At 36.9% G+C, this 21,328-nt stretch overlaps 1 protein-coding gene across 1 annotated transcript in view; it reads left to right on the top strand.

The window, feature by feature from the left end:
- DNAJC1 (DnaJ heat shock protein family (Hsp40) member C1) overlaps positions 1-21,328 on the top strand; it is a 167,160-nt gene that overhangs the window by 69,919 nt on the left and 75,913 nt on the right. Inside the window, exons 4-7 of the mRNA XM_004578558.3 lie at positions 2,108-2,273; positions 3,094-3,191; positions 4,088-4,181; positions 18,966-19,056. Of these exons, the coding sequence (XP_004578615.2) occupies positions 2,108-2,273; positions 3,094-3,191; positions 4,088-4,181; positions 18,966-19,056 (449 nt within the window). The remainder of the gene's footprint in view (positions 1-2,107; positions 2,274-3,093; positions 3,192-4,087; positions 4,182-18,965; positions 19,057-21,328) is intronic.

Below are 21,328 nucleotides of genomic sequence, written 5' to 3'. Positions count from 1 at the left end.
AAGTGCTACTTTACATTAGATTTTTGTTTCAGTAATATTACCATTTACTGTTGTTTAAAATCTGCCAGATATTTTTAAGCAGTACTCTTATGAACATGATTGTGTGTATTTTAAAATGTTTTCATGTTGCACTGATAATAAAATCTGAAAAATATTTTTGATTTACTAAATTAAATTGTGTTTTCTTTGTAAATGCAGTTAAAAATATTGTTATCTCGGCCTCAATCTGCAAAACTGATAAATCCATTACCCAGTTTTTTTATGCTTAATTTTAATGCTTGAATCAAAATAAACATTAGTGTGAGAATAACTTTGCCTTACCACTTTTACTCTATCAGAATTTTTTTTAAAAGTTAGTAAAAGAAACTTATTAGACAAAGTATAGAAATGTTATCACATTTTTAAAGCAGAAGTATGCATTAATTTAATGTGATTAATTTATATTTGTTTCCTGTTTGATTTTTGTACATCAGTTTTACTCCAAATTTCAAAATGCATGCTAAATATGTATTGTTATTTAAGCTAAATATTGATAGTTATGTTAGTATATCTTGATATCAATATATAAGACCTTCTATGGAAATTGAAAAATAAGAATATTTAACATTTTTTTCTGGTTTAACTACTATAGAACCATAAGCTAATTCTCACACTTCATTATTATAATAATAATTTCTTTTAAGAGTATAATACTAACGAATGTTCTTTTCTTTCCATATCAGTTATTCTGATCTACTGGTATTAACAACCTACATTGATTTAAGTCAGGTTTTCTAGATTGTCTAATAAAATATATTTTACATTAATAAACAGTGTTTTCCATTGAAAGAAAAAAGTTGCTGGTAATAAATTCTCTGCTTTTTTTTTAGCATATCTCCAAGGTATCAATTTAATAACTATCAAAGTAGCTACTGCAGTTGTTGCATTTAAATTGATTTACATGTCAAGACTGGCAGTTTAGCAGCTGCGCTATTATTCCTAGATCGGTCAATTTACTTGAGAAAAACCTACTACTGAGTTCTACTGACCTGCCTGACAATATAGGCCCTATTTCTATTCCAGTAATTAGGGCTGCGACTAACTCAGAATATTTTTAATTAAAATATTTTGGTCAATGTGTTGCACCAAATTAGGCCTTTCAGTGAAGATTTAATTCTGGAAATAGTGTGATTAGAATATTTAATGAGTTGTGTTCAATTAAGATTAACAGGTTGTGTGTGTTGAACATCCAGTGTTTGTGTGTGAACATTTTGAAATTCACGATCATAAATGTTATTCCTTATTTTTAGCCCCACGAATATTTGTCTTGGTGACAGTCTGAGAGGTGAATTGAAATTCAGTTGAAATTTTATTTTAACCTTTTTAAGCTGATGATACAAAGAAAGCTGACTTACAGTGTGTTGCTTGGAGGAAAGCATATGTTTGTTAATGGCCTCTGCTAACCAAAGCCAAATATAAAGAAACTGCCTCTTAACTGTTTATAGTTTTGTAAGAAGTTTGATGTAAACACTGGTTCCATATCTCTTTCTAAGTTTGGATTTTTGTTTATAAAATGATGACAATAATACAGAGTAAAAAGTGCCTTATTTTGTAGGCTTTATACCTCATTAAAAAGCTTTGATAAATAATGTGCATAAATATTTCAGCCTTGAGCCATTGTGGTAGGGGCATAGAAATAAAAGCACTGATTTAAAAATATCCTCAACTTGATTCAATTGATGTGATTCATGGTGGTGGATAACTTTTTCCCTCTTTTAGAATCCGGTGTTTTTGTTGCTGACTTCTGTCGTGAGGTCTTTGCTAGATTCCGGTAGACGAGTAAACTATATGTAGCTTCTTCACTTTATCCTACTAGTTTTGTATAGTACAGAAAGTTAATGAAATTTGTCATCTGTAGTTTATTGCCATTCATGTTTCTGAAGGTAGTGACTGGACCGATGTATAGTACCTTGAATTTGCAGTTACTAGACACGGTAATGCTGGTAGTCTATTCAAGTGCTGTCTGTCTTTGAGCAATGATTTTGTTTTTCCCCTTTCTGAATATAGGTACAAATAAGGGGTTTTATTTTAAACTTCCCATGAAAAACTGTTCTGTTTGATGCTCTAGGTATGATGATATTCTGGTCAATGGGCTTCCAGATTGGCGACAGCCTGTGTTCTACTACAGGCGCGTGAGGAGAATGAGCAATGCGGAGCTGGCGTTGCTCTTGTTCGTCATCCTCACAGTGGGTCACTATGCTGTGGTTTGGTCAATTTACCTGGAAAAACAATTGGTAAGTACTACAAACAAAATGCTCTAGCCTCCTCAATTTTACGTGGAATTTTAAACATTTCTCAGACAATGAGAACATTTTTCTCATAATTTTATATCCAATATTTAATGTTTGATGAATTTCTAAGTCAAGAAGAGCCCATGAGATAAGAAAATAGCCCCCCTTTTTTTTAAGAATGTGATGGGTTTCTTATAAAACTCTTGGAAGGCTCAAATATCACACTGAAAATTAAAATGTAGGACTACACTTTTCTTAATTTTTCACCATAAGTAGATGCATTTTTAAAGGTAAGATTGACTCAGATTCTTTTTGTCAGGGACCTGCATATAATGAGTCACTTTAAAAGTGTCATAACAAAATAAGGTTTGAAATGACCATAATTTTATAACTTCAAGGATCAGCTGATTAAAATATTATGTTTCAGTTTGATATGCTACAGTGTGGACTTTTCTTTATGCAGCGACGATAATGAAGCATATTTGTCTGCATTCATGAATAGCATCTGTTTACTTATTCCTTTTGAGGTGACATTATTAAAGTTGCATGAATGAAAAAAGTAAGTTGAATGCTTTCCCTTAGAAAACTTGGATTGCTATGGAGATGCACATGACTGACAGTGCTGAACTTCATGTGTGTTGGGGCCTGGATGCCATGGCAACAGTTATTGTGAAAGATGGATGATTTTCCTTAATCATGTTGAACCCTACATACATTTGCATAAATGTTCCTCCATAATGTTTACCCTTCACAGAAGAGTGTTGATAACATTTGAAGAGTACATGTTAATGATAACCTGTAACCATAATTCTTTCACATTCAGGATAAACTGCTCAGTAGAAAAAGGAGAGAAAAGAAAAAAAAGACTGGCAGCAAGAGTGTTGATATGACAAAACCTGATGGTTCTGAAAAAAATGAAAGGTAAGAGCATGTAAAATATAATTTAAAGCTGTTTTTAAATGTGTCTTCAATAAGATTTAATTTCATATGTAAATGCATTATAGATATACTCTCATTTACTTCTAAAGTCTGTAAAAGACTAATGTGTCATCGTTTATAAGCAACATTTCTCTAGAATTTTTCCTTATAAGGTATTAATTTACATTTAACATAAACTCTCAAATATGTATAGCTTTAAATTTTTTTACTGCACGTTAGAAGCCAGGTTATCACCAAAACAATCTCCTCTGGCTTGGGAGCAGCAGAGAGATGCAGGCCACTCGGAGAGATGTCACCATTTCTTCTGTTGGTTCATAGAGAGAAGTAAAGAGTTTAAACAGTTCACACAGCAGGGCACAAACTCGATCAATGTGAGATGGAGATCAGACTATTCTGCCTGGCTTCTATTCTGATGACATCAGTGAGCAATGCTTCAGTGAACTGCAAATGACATTAATTTTTATGTATTGGTTTGTTTATGCTGCAGTCTTCATATCTGGTTGTCAGCACTTAGGAACAGGATGGTTAGTCTTTTATAGTTGAAGGAGTCCTAAGGCTTAAGAATCCATTTTGCAGAAGTGATGAAAGGACCAGGTTGGGAAAAACACTGTATTTCTTTATCTGTGTAACATCATTAAAATCACCTTCCCCAAAAAACTTAGGCTAGACTCCTATTTGTAATACACAGTACATTTGTTGTAACCACTGTGTATCATCATAGAATGTCAGATGAACTAATAACTGTCACAAATATTTCATTGAATGCTTTCATTTTTTGTTGGAAAGTTCATTCAGAAAAGAATTCATAGTCTTTAAAAAAAATACTTTCCAGAGTTTATTTTAATGATCTACCCTACCGCCTACTCCATTCTCCTTAGATTGCTAATGAAACCACAGTGGCACGATTTGCTTCCATGTAAGCTGGGAATTTGGTTTTGCCTTACACTAAAAGCATTGCCTCATCTAATTCAGGTAAAAATATTCTTTTTCATATATTAGGTGCTTTAAGTTTTAGTTATTCATGAAATAATTTATGCATGTTATCTGAATGACATACAGTGCTTTACAACATTGAATGAATCAAATGATGTGTTCATAAAATAAGCCTGATTTACAGTTTTTTTAACATTTAGATAAAAGCTCCTATAAAATTATCTCAGTGCTTTTAAAATATCAAGATAGAAAAAAATGAATAAATAATATCTTTCACCTACTATTACCATTAAAAATATAAGCAGTAAAAAGGAACAAGATTCATGAAGCTAGCTCGTCACCTATTATTTGAATAACATTTAATTATGAAGTGTAAAAACATTGGAACCTTTACATAAGCATTTGTATAATTACGTAAAAATGTATATTGCTTTTCATCTTATTTGCAGTATTGAAAGAAGTGAGGACATTTGTTTTCTACCTGTAAATAAAGGTTCCCATTCTACTTAATCTTGATCAAATGATAAAAATGTGAATCATACCATATTTATATGACCCTTACCTCACTTTTTCTTTATATTTAGCATGTGAAGCCATATTTTGTTAAATTTTTGCTTTGTTAATTTTGTTGTTTCTAATTAGAAAATTCACAACACATACTTAAAATACTTGAAGGTACATATAATATTTTTTGCTGTATCTTAGTAAATTTTGAGATTCATTGAGTTTAATTTGGGGGAAGAAATGTTTCATTTCAGAAAATGATCTCTTATAAGTAGAGAGCCAGTTCTATTCACTTTAAATTCATATTCCAGAGCTGTTTTTCCTGATCTTTTAAAGATACTAATGACTCCGGCATCTGCATTTTATTTTCCTCTTCCCATTGATAATGAAAATGTTGTATTTGAAGAGGAACTAAAAATGATTAGTGTTCATCTCTCTAACCTCTGTGAAATTATCAGTTTTTCCATTAAAACAATTAGTTTTGATCATTACTATTTACAAAATCGTAAGTTTCTTTACAGTTAATAAAATATTTTGATAATTTAAGGCTTCTGTTTGTAAGTTATTTACTATTTTATATTGTTTATTTGAAAACAACCTTCAAGGCGTGTGTAAGATTATAAGTATGCATTTGTCATCTTATTGGAAATATTTTAGGTCAGAAGCACCCAAATGTAATTTCAATCTTGAGCAATTCATAATAGTTTATTTGGTACAATTAATATTAAAATTAACATTGATATTAAACTGGTATATTTCTTGGTTAGCATGAAGGACAGTTTGTAAAACTAGAATCAATATTTTATGGTTGCTTGCATTTACCATTTATTTAAAACTATCTGTGATATCTAAACCCAACAGATTATTTTGCTTCATCATAATTTTTTAGAAAGTATACAAAGAAGTTTTACAGAAACTTTTAAATCTTTTTAGAAACTATACTTTATCAAACTGCTTGATCAGTTTAAATTCTAAAATTTTTGCTTACTTGATAATTATTTCTTCCTGACAAATACATACCATAAAGAAAATAAAATTATTTTTTTTAGGTAAATACTTGACATTTTTACTTTGGAGACTCAAGATTAGTTGTTTTGTTGGTCGTAAACAATGCAAGGTGGTAGACTGAAAAATTGTAATCATGAAAGTATTTTAGATTGATATATATATAACTTATGAAAGATACCAGCAAAATTATAATGAATTTTTGCTGTTATGATTAGGTTTTTGCTTTTTTGGATTTGCTGTAATCTGTTTTAATTTTTCATCCATAAAATCAAGTATAAAACAAGCTTTAACTATAAAGCTGAACTTTTAATGTAATACTTCTTTGATATCTTAGGAAGATTTAGGGCATTTGTTACATTTAAAAGAAGTACTTTACCTAGAAGCAATCTGAATTAATAATAACTAGTGATAAAAAAAGAATCCCACAATAAGAGTGAAGCCTTAAAAAAATACATATAATCTTTTTTAAACAAGTACTTTATATTTTATTCACCATTTTTGTGATGTTGGGCCATTATTTTTGTGTGTGGGTGTCCACTGATTGGGTTCCTTTGACTTTGTTCTTTCTTTTTTTTTTTTGATTAAACATGTCTGTTTATTGTACAGTGAGCACAAACTTACACATACTAGCAAAGGAGAAGGCAGAAGCGTGTTCCCCAACAGTCCTCCCATCCAACAATAATACTGTAATTAGCCAGGCTTTGTTCTTTCTTAAACCATACCTCTAATCTTGATTTCTGTAGACATATTTCCATCTTGATTTCTTTATACAAGAGTCAAGTGAACTGTTGTGAAGTAATATCATCATATAATCCTGATATATTTTTATAATTTCTATCTAGTCTTTTAGAATTGGCTTCCACATCCAGTTTAAAACATTTTTAGAAACTCTTGAGCTTCCAAAGCTCATTCAACTTGATTTTCTAGAAGTAACTTTCATTTGCCATATACATTACATATTTTTAAAGATAATATGTAATTGAATTATGTCAGTGCAATAGTAAGTGTAACTGACAAAAACATTTAAGAACAAATAAAACCAAAACAACTGCAGTGTAAATTAAACAGATATCTAGAGTTTTTTTTTTTTTAAAGATTTTATTATTATTGGAAAGCCGGATATACACAGAGGAGGAGAGACAGAGAGGAAGATCTTCCATCCGATGATTCACTCCCCAAGTGAGCCGCAACGGGCCGGTGCTGCGCCAGTCCGATGCCGGGACCAGGAACCTCTTCCGGGTCTCCCACGCGGGTGCAGTGTCCCAATGCATTGGGCCGTCCTCGACTGCTTTCCCAGGCCACAAGCAGGGAGCTGGATGGGAAGTGGAGCTGCCGGGATTAGAACCAGCGCCCATATGGGATCCCGGGGCGTTCAAGGCGAGGACTTTAGCTGCTAGGCCATGCCGCCGGGCCCTAGAGTTTTATTTTTATGTGAACCTCTTGAATTTTATGAAAAGTTAACTAAAACTGAGCTGGAGAGATTTTTTTGTAAACATGTAGCTAATAGGTAAGAGTCGGGTCCAAACTACCGGTGGGGGATTCGGAGCCAGGTGGCCTTCATGCTGGCACACTGTACCCCCAAAGCTTGTCACAGCCAACACACACACGCCCTCCCCCACCCCTCAATTTTCTTTTTCATTTGTCCTGTCAATAGCTATTCCTTTGCTGCATTTCTCATACATACAAACTTACCTGGTAGTATTGGGAAAAGTGACAGTTTGGTTTCAGTGTGTGATCCTAAGTTCACCTTTGTTAAATACTATCTAGATCCCTAAGATCTAGATTCCCTTCTTCCTGCTTCGCTTACCTGAATTCTTTTCTATTCCTCTCTACACCTCAAATTACAAGTAAGAATAGCAAAAACACTGTTGGAGGTATAAAGCAGATTCTTCTTTTGATATGTTTAGAAAAACATTTCAGCCAGCTCAGTGGAAACACATTAAACACATGACAGAACTTAGAGGTCAGTATGTCCTCTGCACTGTATGTAGAGGTAGCCATGAGGAAATGCAGAGTGTAAGCTTCACATGGGTGCTGTAACACTGACTGAAGACTGTGGACGACACAAGCTCTTTATTCATCATGAACAAGGGGAACCAAAGTCGGGAGCCACTTGAACTATGAATAGCTAACAGCAAACTGCCTACTTTGTACACTAGATAGTATACAGGATAGTTTCTTAGATACATTGCTTCTCACGTAATCAAACCCTATTAAGGTGGAAAGAGGCCTAAGGAAAAAACAGCTAATTTTTTAAGCAAATCTTGCTAAATATAATAAAACCCAGGTCTCTTTTCCTGAATATTGAGTCTTGTGCGCCTTCCCGCCTCACCTTTTTCTCTCTTTCCATATATATATGCATTTTTAAAAATATATGTTGAAAACCTGACTTATTTAAAATCTGATCATATGGTTTTTTTCTAACAAATTAATCTGAAAATAACATGTAGATAAGAGTAGTTATTTGGCAAGACAGCAAAGTATTTCTAATATACACACGTGTTAGGCTGTGTGTACTTGTTAGAAATTATGAAAATAAAATACACGGGATTATAAAATGAGCAAAAAAATACCTGAAATGGTTCTGTGATAAGGCAAAGTTACGGTAAAAGTTCTTGCATTTTGAGAAGGTCTTTGTTATCTCCAGAACAGTGATTTGTTCTTTTGTTTTAGGGTTTTTGAACCCCGAATACTGCAGCAACCTCAAATTCTTGTCTCGCAGGAAAGAAGAATTTTCATGTGGACACAGTTTAGTTTTAAAGTAAGATTTATTAGAAAAGCTAAGAAAGGCGACTCCTGCCCTAGTGACGGGAAGGGGTTCTGAGATAGAAAAGACCCTTATCCCCTGCCATAGTGGCAGGAGAAAAAGCTAAAAGACCCTAGTCCCCTGCCATAGTGGCAGGAGGAAAAGCTAGAGAGAAAAACCCTAGTCCCCTGCCATAGTGGCAGGAGGAAAAGCTAGAGAGAAAAACCCTAGTCCCCTGCCATAGGGGCAGGAGGAAAAGCTAAGAGAAAAACCCTAGTCCCCTGCCATAGGGGCAGGAGGAAAAGCTAAGAGAGAAAAACCCAATTAATGGTGGGGAAAGTATCTTTTAAAGACTCCCCTCAATGATGTTTCTCCATAAACAACCTTGGGACAAAAGGCCACATAGGTGTCACTGGCCAACTTCCTTGGTCCCTTTCTAATGATAAAGAGGCCAGTCTGAAGCCCTCCCCTTGGCAATGGCTGGAGACAGAATTGGGCGGAGGCTTCAGGTGGGGAATAGATACGTTAATGTCACCCTTGTCTCCTGGGAAGCATTCCTGATAAGATATGCATTTGTCTTGGGAGAGACGTGTTCTGGTGAATCCAAGACATGGTGGGGAAAATACCCCTTTATATTTGAGAAAAAAATGACTTGGGGACCCAGAAAACCCTAACTGCCTACTACCCAGTCTAACTCCTCTCACACTTTCACTCTGACAAAAAATAAAAAACAAATTGGGAGAATTATTAAATTAGAGAAGTGAAGTCAAAGAATGAAAAGCTGTAATACCGGTAATATATCATGTTTGATATCAACATCAAACATTTTTCAAATGGCTGAATATTCAAGGAAAAAAATACATAGCTATTTATTTGGTAAAATATGAGTGCCTATCTTCCATATACTGACAGAGGCAGAAAAACAAGAGTAACCATGGGCCAAGCACTATGGATCCTGCTACCCATGCGAAGGACCCAGGAGTTCCAGGCTGCTGGATTCAGCCTGAAGCATCCAGGCTATTGTAGCCATGTGGAAAGTAAACCAGCAGATAATTTCCCTATATAGTTTTCCCTGTCTTTATCATTCTTCTCTTCAAATCTTTATTTTTCGGCTGCTTTCTCAGGCCTCAAGCAGGAAACTGGATGGGAAGCAAGCCGCTGGAACACGAACCGACGTCCATATGGGATGCCGGTGCATACTAGGCAAGGACCTTGGCCTTGGTCTACCGTGCTGAACCCTTTGTCACTGTTTTTGAAGTCTCAGTATCTAGTCCCATAATCAGATCATTAAGACCATCAGTTTCTTATAGAAACTGAAGCAGCAGCAGCTATCTTAATTATGGTACCCTGCATTTTTGTAACCAGACTTATCTTAAGTACTTAGAATTTGTTTGCTTGGTAGTTTAATTTTTTGGATATCACCATTTAAGTTTCTCTCTAAATGTGAAGTTATATTTCTCTGAGATAATTTGTAAAATATAAAGCTTCCATAGTTCTACATTGCCTGAAGTTATGAAATTTCTGCATTGTTAAATTCCATTCACGTCTTTTCTCACTACCAAGCTGATATAATGTTAAGACCATTAAGTAAAAATTATTGTGGGAAGTTGCCACAGAGGCTATGCATGCTGGAATCCAGATTTATAGATTACACAGGAGCAAGGACTGAAAAAGTAGAGGAATCTGATCTGTGTTGCTTCTCTGTATCTGTTACATTAAAAAGGGGAATAAGAAAAAAATTGCCTGTGAGTAAAGACAGTACTGCAAGTACTTCATAGATTTACCTGTAAGCGGAGTCATCTTTGCAACAGAGTCCTCCCATGGGGACAGCAACTACAGACAAGCCCAGAGGTCACCCTCCCTGACAATCAAGGCCCTTCCTTTCCAGCCCCTTTGCTTCTGCTTGCTGAGTCTGTCAGAAACCAAACAAATAAAACATTCACAGCTAATTAGCAGAGGAAAAAAAAGCTTCTAACAGGCTTGAAGGCATTTGTGGCAACTGAGTTGCCTGCCCTTCTACAGGAAGTTAAACTGGATTTTTCAAGGGATGAAGCTGTTTACCTTTAGTATTCTAAAACTTTAAAAACTGTGAAACGAATTTTGCATGAGGAGTATATAAACAAATGAAAAGCAATGGAGAAGCTGCTCTGAATTTTTATGAGGCTGAAACTGCTCTAGAAAGACAAAGGAGTACAAGAGTACTGAGAAAACCTCAAAGTTCTTTACCTCTGTCCTCTGGAAGGAGGGTGTACGTTGTAACAATTTGGATATCCAATGTAAAGTTTTCTGGTTGTACTGCTAGATGTAGAAAAGATGAAAAGCCACAATGATAACTATATAGAGATACTTTCACTAATTACATATTAAAGCAACTCTCCCAGAGTGAAACGGCTAGTCATAGGTATTAACTTAAAGTAGGTGGAAGAGAAATGAACAATAAATTTTTCCGAAAGCTGAATAATTAAAGCTTCCTAATGAATATGATAAGCTGTCTGATCATAAAATCCTAACCAGTTGGATTTATTTAAAAGTTGAGGTGAATTCCTATGTCAAATTGGGACTTAGAAAATAGCTTCCGGGGTCTCTTCCACTTGTTAGCCCCAATGGAAAGTAGCTTTTAAACTTTGCATCGCCTTGAATATATATGCCTTGTGATCAGGAAGACTTCTGGCTTTGTTTTATTGTGAATTTTGTTATCTTGTGAATTAATTTTATACAGTTCTATAACTAAATTTTGACTTATTCAAAGTATATTTTAATTTTCTGTATACTTTGCAATTTTATTACATATTATTTAATTCTGAGATTACCATTAATCGATGGAAATACGTGGTCAGATTTTTTAAATGTGCCTAAGATATTTTCCTCTGAAGAAGGGTATTTGGAAGCTTCAAACCAAGAGAGAAAATCTAAGCTATCAGTTGAAAAGAAATGGAGTATCATTCATCTCTTTTCCAGCTACCTCTCCTCAGGGCCCGCCCATGTTGATTGTTTCCTTTAGGATAGGCAGTATTTTCCTGCTCTTACCATTCTTACTCGATGCCTTTTTTTTTTTTTTTAAGATCTATCTTTTTATTGGAAAGGCAGATTTACAGAGAGAAGATACCGAGGGAAAGCTCTTCCGTCTGCTGGTTCACTCCCCAAGTGGCTCTAAGGGCCAGACCTGAGCCAATCCAGAGCCAGGAGCTTCTTCTGGGTCTCCCACATGGACTACAGGGTCCTAAGTCGTTGAAGCATCTTCCACTGCTTTCCCAAGCAACAAGCATGGAGCTGGATGGGAAGTGGAACAGCTGGGACACAAACGGGTGCTCATATCGGCTCCCAAGGCATGCTAGGCAAGGATTTAGCCACTAGGCTCTTGCATCAGACTTGACCAATGCCTTCTTTCCTAAGCTTTCCTTGGATTGCTTAGTGTTTAAGTTTTATGAAGAAGTGGAAGTAAAACCAATGTTGTGTGTTCAGCGTTACTAAATGATCCGTTTTAAGTATCTTTGAAAAGACACAACAGTGCTCACTTCGGCAGCACATACACTGAAAAGACACAACAGAGACACCAGTTTGAACAGCCACCTTCGCATAAACTGAAGTACGACCATTGTACCTGGTTTTAGTCTTAAAGTAAGAGCCATCAGAGAAGACGGGGAAAAAGAGCTGTTGAAATATGCTGCATTCCTTATCCCCCAGCTCCAAGCACTGTCTCTATGCCTCCTCCTCAGACTTAAGCCAAGTAAAGCCAACTCACCATTGTAAAATTCAAAGATGGAGGGCCCCTGGCCCCTGCCCCATCCCATTACCAGTAGATTGAGCCTTTGGATCCTTCTTATCCAAGCAGGCAAGACTGTCTCGATAACCCTTTCCCCACTCAGTAAGATTCCAGCCTCTGAGGAGTAGGGTAGGAACATTAGCACAGGACTTGGATCTCAGGTCTGGACCCAGCACCCGATAAACCCCAGAGGCCTTTATCTTTATCTCAGTGCTCTAAGATTGAGCTCTAGTGTTTCATTCTGAACAGTACTACTGTGGATTGGGACAAACTGGATACAGGGGCTCCTAGTGCTAAAAAAGTGACAGCACATCACAATCAGACTTTGGAGTAGACTCTCAACTAGGTTACCATCTAATTCTAAAATTGTGGTAATATTAATAAGTTTAGAACACAAACAAAGCCAGATAACAATGACTAGGAAAAAATTCCTCATCCTTCAGTGTGTAGATGATGTCATATGCCAACAAGCATCAAAAGCTTTCAGGAAGGGGCTAACATCAATACTCAGAAGTTTAAACCTCTGCCCAAAACAGCAACATCGCATATCAGTGTGCTAGTTGGAGCCCCCTCTCCCCCACTCTATTTCTGACTAAACTCCCTGCTAATGTGCCTCAGGGAGCAGTGGAAAATGGGCCAAGTACTATGGATCCTGCTACCCATGCGAAGGACCCAGAAGGAGTTCCAGGCTCCTGGATTCAGCCTGAAGCATCCAGGGTATTATAGCCATGTGGAAAGTAAACCAGCAGATAATTTCCCTGTATAGTTTTCCCTGTCTTTATCATTCTTCCCTTCAAATCTTTATTTAAGAAGAAGAAGGGAGGGAGGGAGGGAGGGAGGGAGGGAGGAAACTTGCAGGAAGCCATGGCCTCACCAAATAAATAAAAGGAGATGTCTGAACTGATTAGGCAGCAACTGATAATATGCAGATTATCAGTGCAGAATTTTTTTTAGATTAATTTATTTTTATTACAAAGTCAGATATACAGAGAGGAAGATCTTTCGTCCGATGATTCACTCCCCAAGTGAGCGCAACGGCCAGTGCTGCGCCGATCCGAAGCTGGGAACCAGGAACCTCTTCCGGGTCTCCCACATGGATGCAGGGTCCCAAAGCTTTGGGCCGTCCTCGACTGCATTCCTAGGCCACAAGCAGGGAGCTGAATGGGAAACGGGTTGCTGGGATTAGAACCGGTGCCCATATGGGATCCCGATGCATTCAAGGCGAGGACTTTAGCTGCTAGGCCACGCTGCCGGGTCCAGTGCAGAATTTAAAGTAGCTTTAAAGAAATTCTGTGAGATTAAAGAAAACAGAGAAGTGATTCATTACTCTTAGAAAACTTGAGATATAGAAATGAGTTTTTAAAATTCACAGGCAAGCATCTAACCCAATGGTTAGTATACAACTAAGACACCTGCATCCCGTATCACAGAATGCCTGAGTTCAGTGCTGTCCTCTGGCTCCTGATGCCAGCTGCCTACCAGTGTAGACCCTGAAAGGCAGCAGTGATAACTGAAGAAATTAGATCCCTGCCACCCACCAGGGAGACCTGGAGCGTGTTCCTGGTTCTGTCCATTCGCAGCTGTTATAGGTTTCAGTAGTGAATCAGCTGATGAAAGTGCTCGCTCTTCTCTTCCCTACTTTTCAGAAAAAGGTAAATTTTTATAAATTCTTGATTCAAAAACTGTATTAAGCAAAATTTAAAATTTGGTAGATAACATCAGTGGCAGATTAAACAGAATTAATCAAAAAACAGGCTATTTAAAAGGACACAGTAGAGGGTCTAGTGCAATGGCTCAATGTTCAGTGGTTGATTTTTCTCCTCCAAGCTCTGGCATCCCTTGTGGGTGCTCTGCTCCGTAATCATCTCCCTGCTTGTGTGGGAAAGCAGTGGAGAATGGCCCAAAGCCTTAGGACCCTGCTCCCGTGATGGGAACCCAGAGGAGGCTCCTTGCTCCAGTTAGGCTCAGCTACAGCCGTAGAGGTCAATTGGGGAGTGAACCAGTGGATGGAAAATGTTTCTGTCTCTCCTCTCTGTAAATCTGCCTTTCCAATGAAAGTAAATAAGTCTTTTTTTTTTCCCCTAAATAAGTATTTTTTTTAGTTAATTACATTGCATTATGTAACGCAGTTTTATAGGTACTGGGATTCCCCCCACCCCTCCCCAAACCTTCCCCCCCATGGTGGATTCCTCCACCTTGTTGTATAACCACAGTTCAAGTTCAGTTGAGATTCTTTCATTGCAAGCATATACCAAGCATAGAGTCCAGCGTCTTATTGTCCAGATAAGTTCAACGGCTTGTTGGGGAGACCATCTCTGGTCTGAAGGTAGAGCCGGCAGAGTATCATCCCGATCAATTAAAAGCCCCAACATAACATCAGCAACAATTTATAACGTTATGGAATTAATTGACATAGTATTGAGTAACCAGTATGTCAAAAAAAAATGCAAATTCTTAACCACATCCTGTGACTACTTCATTGACATTTCAATTTTAGTTTATATACAACTGGGTTCTATACATCTTAAATGGCTATAGATTACTGTGCAGCTGTCTCGTGTCTATTTTCATTACAACATTTAGCATTTTATAGCATTGAAGCATAATTTTGCTGAATCAGGCTGTTTTTTGGGTAGTCTAGACTGGCTTATAACTCTAACAAGACACATGTCAACTGTCAACAGTTCAGGTGCAGAACAGTTTTAGGAGGGGTGTGCAGAGAAATCCTCAATACCCTAGTGAGGAATAACTAATCTTTGTGTCCTACCTAGTAAGGTATAAGTAAATCCATGCTGACCATTTCCTGACTGATTCTAAGCTTTCCTTGTTGTTCTATATCTATTCTAGATTGTTTGGTTGGTTATTTATTTGTTTTGAGGGGTGTCCGGAGTGATCCTGATGGTCATTGCAGGTGAAGGTGGGGGCCCCAAGTTGGAACCAAGCGAGGACCAGAGAGAGCTCCCCTGCCTAGTCCCGAAGGGACTAAAAAAAAAAACAAAAACAAGCTGATGTCATAGGAAGCAGGCTTAGCTTGCTGTACTACTACACCAGTCCCCAGAGCTAAGGTCCTATCTAGGTAGTGTGACTTCAACATCTGCCCTCTTCATGACTCTCTCACTGTACTGGACTATGAGATTAAGTCAGCCTTCTTTCACCTTCAATAAGTTTACTCAGTGTAAGTCCAAGAGTGTGAGAAAAAAATTTTTTTTCATTGTCAGGATCATATGTTTGGAGAAACAGCTGGTTTATTTTCAGGTTTGATTTTTTTTTTTAAGGCCTAATCTTTTTTTGTTGGTACTCTGGTAAAATCTCTTCATCCCTCCCTCTCAATTAAATAGTTAAATTCTATGTAGAAAAAAGCTAATGTATTCATCCATGCCAAGGAATAAATGACTGGTATGGCTCAATACTAAATTATACATAGACTTGAGTATTTTTTTAAAAGGGACTGTTAAAGGGGCTGTAAGTGACCTTAACATCAAATCTGGCCGAAATTCAAAGTGCCTATGAGCATGGGAGAATGAGTAAGTTAGGTACATAGCCATCTGTGCTCTTCACACCATTATTTGGTTGGCCTAAGCTTGCAGGTATCCTAATAGAAATAAAGTAGGATCATAAAAATAGTCATGGAAAAAATAAGAGATGCATGTTTGTTTTCCTAATCCAGTGATTTTAGGCTTACCTCATTTGCCCAGTTCTGTATCAGAAGAGTTCTGATACAAACCCAGGAGGGATAAATTTTAAGAGAAAGGTTTAACATCAATAAAAAAGAAATAATTCGAAACTAGGAGTCAGTGCTTATGTGTTTACCTCTAATCTAAGTAATGTCAAAGAGTGGGTTTGTTCCTTTATTTCCTGGAGGAACAAACTCTCAAAAGATAGGTCTGTGATTTATCTGTTATAAGAACCTACTTCCCAAGAATGTTACCCTATAGTTATCCTTGATAGCCTCCAGTCCTCGAGCTCTGTCATTTCTTTGGATGGTTTCTTATATATTTCAATCTAGTTCAGTTCAGTAAGTACTTAGTGAGTGCCTGCTTATGCCAGATACTTGCACTGGGTATTCAGCATCCCTATCTGAAATGTCTCATCTTCTCAGAGTGAAGATAGCATGATACAAGAAAACATTAAATTGCTTAAGTACAAAAGTAGTATTAGGAGAGAATTACTCTGCTAGAGAAGGTCAAAAGACTTGAAAGGGAACGATACTTGAACCAAGTTTCCAACTATGAGTAAGCTTTTCAGAGCAATGCAGAAGCAAAGTGTCCTAGCTTGACAACCAGGGGAATGTAAAGGTGTGAGATCTTTACAGTGTGGTCTTTACACATGGATGCACAGTGTGGCCTGGGTCCCACAAGTAGATCACTATCAAATATACTAAGTTTAAGTCAAAGAATATGAAAAAGGATCTTTTTTGTTGGTACTGTGTTAAAAACGTACGAGTTTATTCAATATTTCTTTTAAAGACAGAGTGACAGAGTGTGCGAGAGAGATCTTTCATCCTCTGGCCCACTCCACAAGTGGCCACATAGTTAGGGCTGTCCCAGGCTAAGGCTAGGAGCCAGGAACTTCACCGGGACTACCACGTGGGTGGTATCTTATTCCGCTTTCCCAGGAACATTAATAGGGAGTTGGATCAGAAACCGTCATGACTGGAATCTACACTGGTACGGGATGCTGTCACAGCAGTTGGTGGCATAACCCACTGTGTCACAACGCCCGCCCCACACACTATGTCTTGATATCTATTCATGTATTGTGTATTTTTTGTCTAAACCCTCCATGGTACTTGTTTTATTCTAGACTCTTACGGTGGTGAAAAGATAATTTCACTTTAGTCTGCATTATCTTCTAGCTTTTGTAATTTGTATTCTGTAGTCAGATTCACATTTAATGACTTTGAAAGTTTAATGGAGTTGGGGAATAATATGAAAATAGTGTTATTCCTGTGTTTATTATTGCAATCATGTAAATTACCATGCCAGATAATTTTGTTCAGCAAGTTCATTTTTCCTGCACTCTGTCCAAGAAACAGTACAATACTGAGAAAATATAATGTAATGGTATAAAACAGAAATAGGATACTTCCTTTCCATGTCTGAGAGACAAGAATTTCTTTTAATTTATACTTAAGCGGTTTCTAGTCTTAGCCAGTAGAACAGGATAATCCTTATCCCTTACACAAAAAAATCAACTAAAAAATAATCAAGGACCTAAAACTACAACCTGATACCCTCAAATTACTAAAGGAAAACATTAGGAAAATTTTGCAAGACTTTGACTTTGGAAAAAACTTTTTGGAAAAGGCCCCAGAAAGACAAGTAATAAAGAAATAGACAAAAAGGCATTGCATCAAGCTAAGAATAAATCTGCACTGCCATGGAAACACTCAACAGAATGAATGGGCGGCTGACACAAGGGGAGAAGTTATTTGCCAACCATGGAGCTGATAAATCACTAGTATTCAGGCTTGATAAAGAGATCAAGAACTATAAAACAAACACTCCTGTTAAGAAATGGGCAAAGAACATAAACTAGCAGTTTTCAAATATTGAATACAAATTGCTGACAGACACATGAAAAAGTACTTAGGATTAATAGCCATCAGGGAAATGCAAAGAAAAACCACAGTGATGCTTTCTTTATCTCATCCCAGTTAGAATGGCTGTTATACAAAAATGAAATAACAATAAATGCTGGTGAAGATATATGGGAGGAAGGATACCCTAATCCAGTGTTTTTGGGAATGTGAACTAGCGCAACCATTATTGGAGATTTCTCAGAGATCTGAAAATGGACCTACCATGTGACCCAGTTATTCCACTTCTTAGAATCTACCCAAATGAAATGAAATCAGCATGTGAAATAATTACTTGTACTGCCAGCTTTATTGCAGCACAGTTAACAACAGCTAAGATACGACATCAGCTTAAATATCCTTTAGCAGATAACTAAATAAAAAAATAGGGTGTGGGACACGGCACGATAGCCTAGTGGCTAAATTCCTCATGTCCTGGTGGCCTCACTTCCCATCCAGCTCCATGCTTGTGGCCTGGGAAAGCAGTACAGGACAGCCCAAAGCCTTGAGAACCTGCACCCTCGAGGGAGACCTGGAAGTTCCTGGCTCCTGGTTTCGGATTGGCTCAGCTCTAGCCATTGAAGCCACGTGGGGAGTGAATCAGCAGATGGAAGATTTTTCTGTCTCTTCTCTGTATATCTGACTCCCAATAAAAATAAATCTCTTCTTTTAAAAAGGAAAATAAGGTGTAAATATGCCAAGGAATATTGCACAGCCATGAAAAATTGAAATGCTGTCTTTTGCAACAAAATGGATACAACCAGAAACCATCATGCTTAATGAGATAAGTCAGTCTCAAACACAAATATGTTTTTTTTTATATGTAGCAGTTACAGAATACAAAAAAAATGTATAGGAATGCAACAGTCATTTGGAGATATAATTGTTGTTTATACTTAAGTAGAGCTAGGATCTTCCTGCTTTTTACTTGTTCAAAGTTTCTATTTGTATTGAATTAACTCTAAATATAGAGTGAATTAAAGTTATGTCAGCAACAACTGGTGAAGAATAGAGGGGTATTGGCAGGGAGCATGAGAGTGAAGGATATGGGGTTATCTTGAAAATGTACCTAAGAAATATATAAGATGTTCTCTTGATGTATCCATTGTAACACTCAAAAATATAAAAGATACTTTTAAATTGAACCTGCTTTGGAATGAAGTAGAAAATTCTATCAGTCTAAACTGATTTTCATTTTAATTCACTTACAAATTTTTTTTAAAGGATGCTGGCCAAATTTATGCTAAATACAAGGAAACAAGAATGAAGGAAAAGGAAGACGCAATGATGAGAGCTGAACTTGAAACACTTCAAAGTGAGTTTTAAGTTTGGCTATCTTAATTCTATAATATAAAAGTAGCTATTTAAATTTGGATCTCCCTTATAATAGCGTAGTTACATTTTCTCTATTTTCTTTGCTGATCTCTGATTTTTTTATTGTGTCTCATACATGGAGAATACTCTTAAGTGTCGTTGAATCACATATTGAAAGGAGACATGAAGTCATCAAGTCATATAATTACTCATATCTAACTATCCAAAATCTGCAGAATCCTAAAATATTCCAGTAGTGTAATTATAATCAATGTTTGTGATTGAGGCTAACTAATCACCAAATTTGCTTTCTATTATAACAGTATAGTACTAGTTGGGAAGTCTGATGAATGATTTTTTGAAAGTTTTTGTTTTGTTTACAACATTGTTATTTAATTAAGTTTGAATAGATTGTTGGAAAGAAAACTCCCTTTAAGAAATGTAAATTTTTGCTGATTTTAGGAAAAATTGAATACACTATTAATGACATTTCTGGCCCTTTTGTCTTATTCTTATAGTATGATGTATATATATGTGTGTATATATATATATACTCTGTCCCTTTATGTTGCTTATTTTTATTCAGATCATTTAATATTACCTACAGTTTAGTTTATCTAGATCTTCCAAATGCAATTAGAGTCTCGGATCTGCTGCTTCACTTCCCAGATGGCTGCAGTTGCCAAGGCTGGGCCAAGCTGACGCCAGGAGCTTCATTTGAGTCTCCCATGTGAGTGGCAGAGACTCAAACACTTAGGCCACCTTCTGCTGCTTTCCTAGGCCTTTCCCAGGGAGCTGGATCAGAAGTGGAGCAGCCAGGACACAGACCAGTGTTGATACGGGGTGCTTTACCTACCTGCCATACCATAACACAAGACTCCTAATTTTGTTATCGTCTAACAACAAAAGACTGTTAAAGAAACAGAAATTTAAAAATAAGTCAGTATCTGGAGTGAGCCCTTTGGGAGCGGTTAAGATGTTGTTTAGGACACCTTCATGTCATAGCAGGCTATCTTGGACTGAATCTTGGTCCACTGTCAATTCTAACCTCTAACCAGCACACTTTGGAAGGTAGCAACTGATGGCTTAAGTACTTGGATTTCTGCCACTGTAAGGGAGAAGGATACTTACTGTATGGGAGAAGTGGATTAAGTTACCAGCTCCCAGCTTCATCATGGCTCAACCCTGGCTATTACAGACATTTGGGGAATGAATGGTTTGGGGTTGGGGGAGAAGGTCAAACACAAGTCCATGGTGAGCTCTCCACGACCCGTGGCTGACATCCCCTCTCAGTTTCTGTGTGTGTGTGTGTGTGTGTGTGTGTGTGTGTGTGCGTGTTTTATACATATCACAAGCTTACTGGTAATGGTAACATTTGCCTTGCCCAGCGAGCAAGACCCACTGGTTTTTGAGAAAGTGGGTCCAAAGATTTCAGTAGGCCTTGTAGACCTGATTAAGGTTCATTTTTCATCAATTAGTCTTCATTATTTGGGGGGAAGGGGAGATAAAAACCAAGGCAAACAAAATCATGATGACCTACAAACATTGTGCTACCTAAACCCATGTTTTTTAATGAACTGAAACTGACACCATCCCTGTTATGGCTGTGTCCCTTACGCTCAGCCCAGCATGGGCAAGGCGCCTGTGGTCTTTGTTGCAGCAACAATGCAAAAGTTAGTTAACGATTAGACTTTAATATATTTGGTGTTTAATGACAAAATTTTTAAACTGGACATATTAGAAAATCTTTTTTCTGTTCATGCCGAGTCCACGTCTTTGGACCTCACTGGTGAACACCTGTTATTCGCCTTCGGGGACTCAGGTCGCCCCGTGGCTGGTTTACAGGTGCTTGGCCGTCATCTCAGAATACAGCCAGCTGAGGGATCCAAGAGAAAAAGGCAATCCAACACTCTCAGACATCAGGCTTTTAGGCCATTCGCTGTCTTTGTTTGCTGTGGTTTTCGTTTGCTTTCTTCATTCCTTTAGAATTGAATACTATTAAATCCTGAGCTTAGGGAAGGCAACTTCTACAAAAGAACTTAAAAGAGTTGACTACTTGAAGATTCCATGTGAAATGTGCAAAACTGGTTTCAAAATGTTGAGCACTAAACTATTTGCAAATACATTTGTTAACTCTGTATATACTTAATAAAATTCAATGTTTTCTTCTCTGTGTCAGCCGCTCAAATCAATAAAAACAAAATATGTAAATATCTGAATTATTTTTGTTCTTCAGTAAAAATTTGTAAATAGTCATTTTTTATAAAATGTTT

The sequence above is a fragment of the Ochotona princeps genome, chromosome 10 (assembly GCF_030435755.1).
Source record: "Ochotona princeps isolate mOchPri1 chromosome 10, mOchPri1.hap1, whole genome shotgun sequence".
Taxonomy (NCBI): Eukaryota; Metazoa; Chordata; class Mammalia; order Lagomorpha; family Ochotonidae; genus Ochotona; species Ochotona princeps.
The sequence above is the reverse complement of the archived record's forward strand: the minus strand, read 5'-3'. Positions and strand labels throughout refer to the sequence as shown.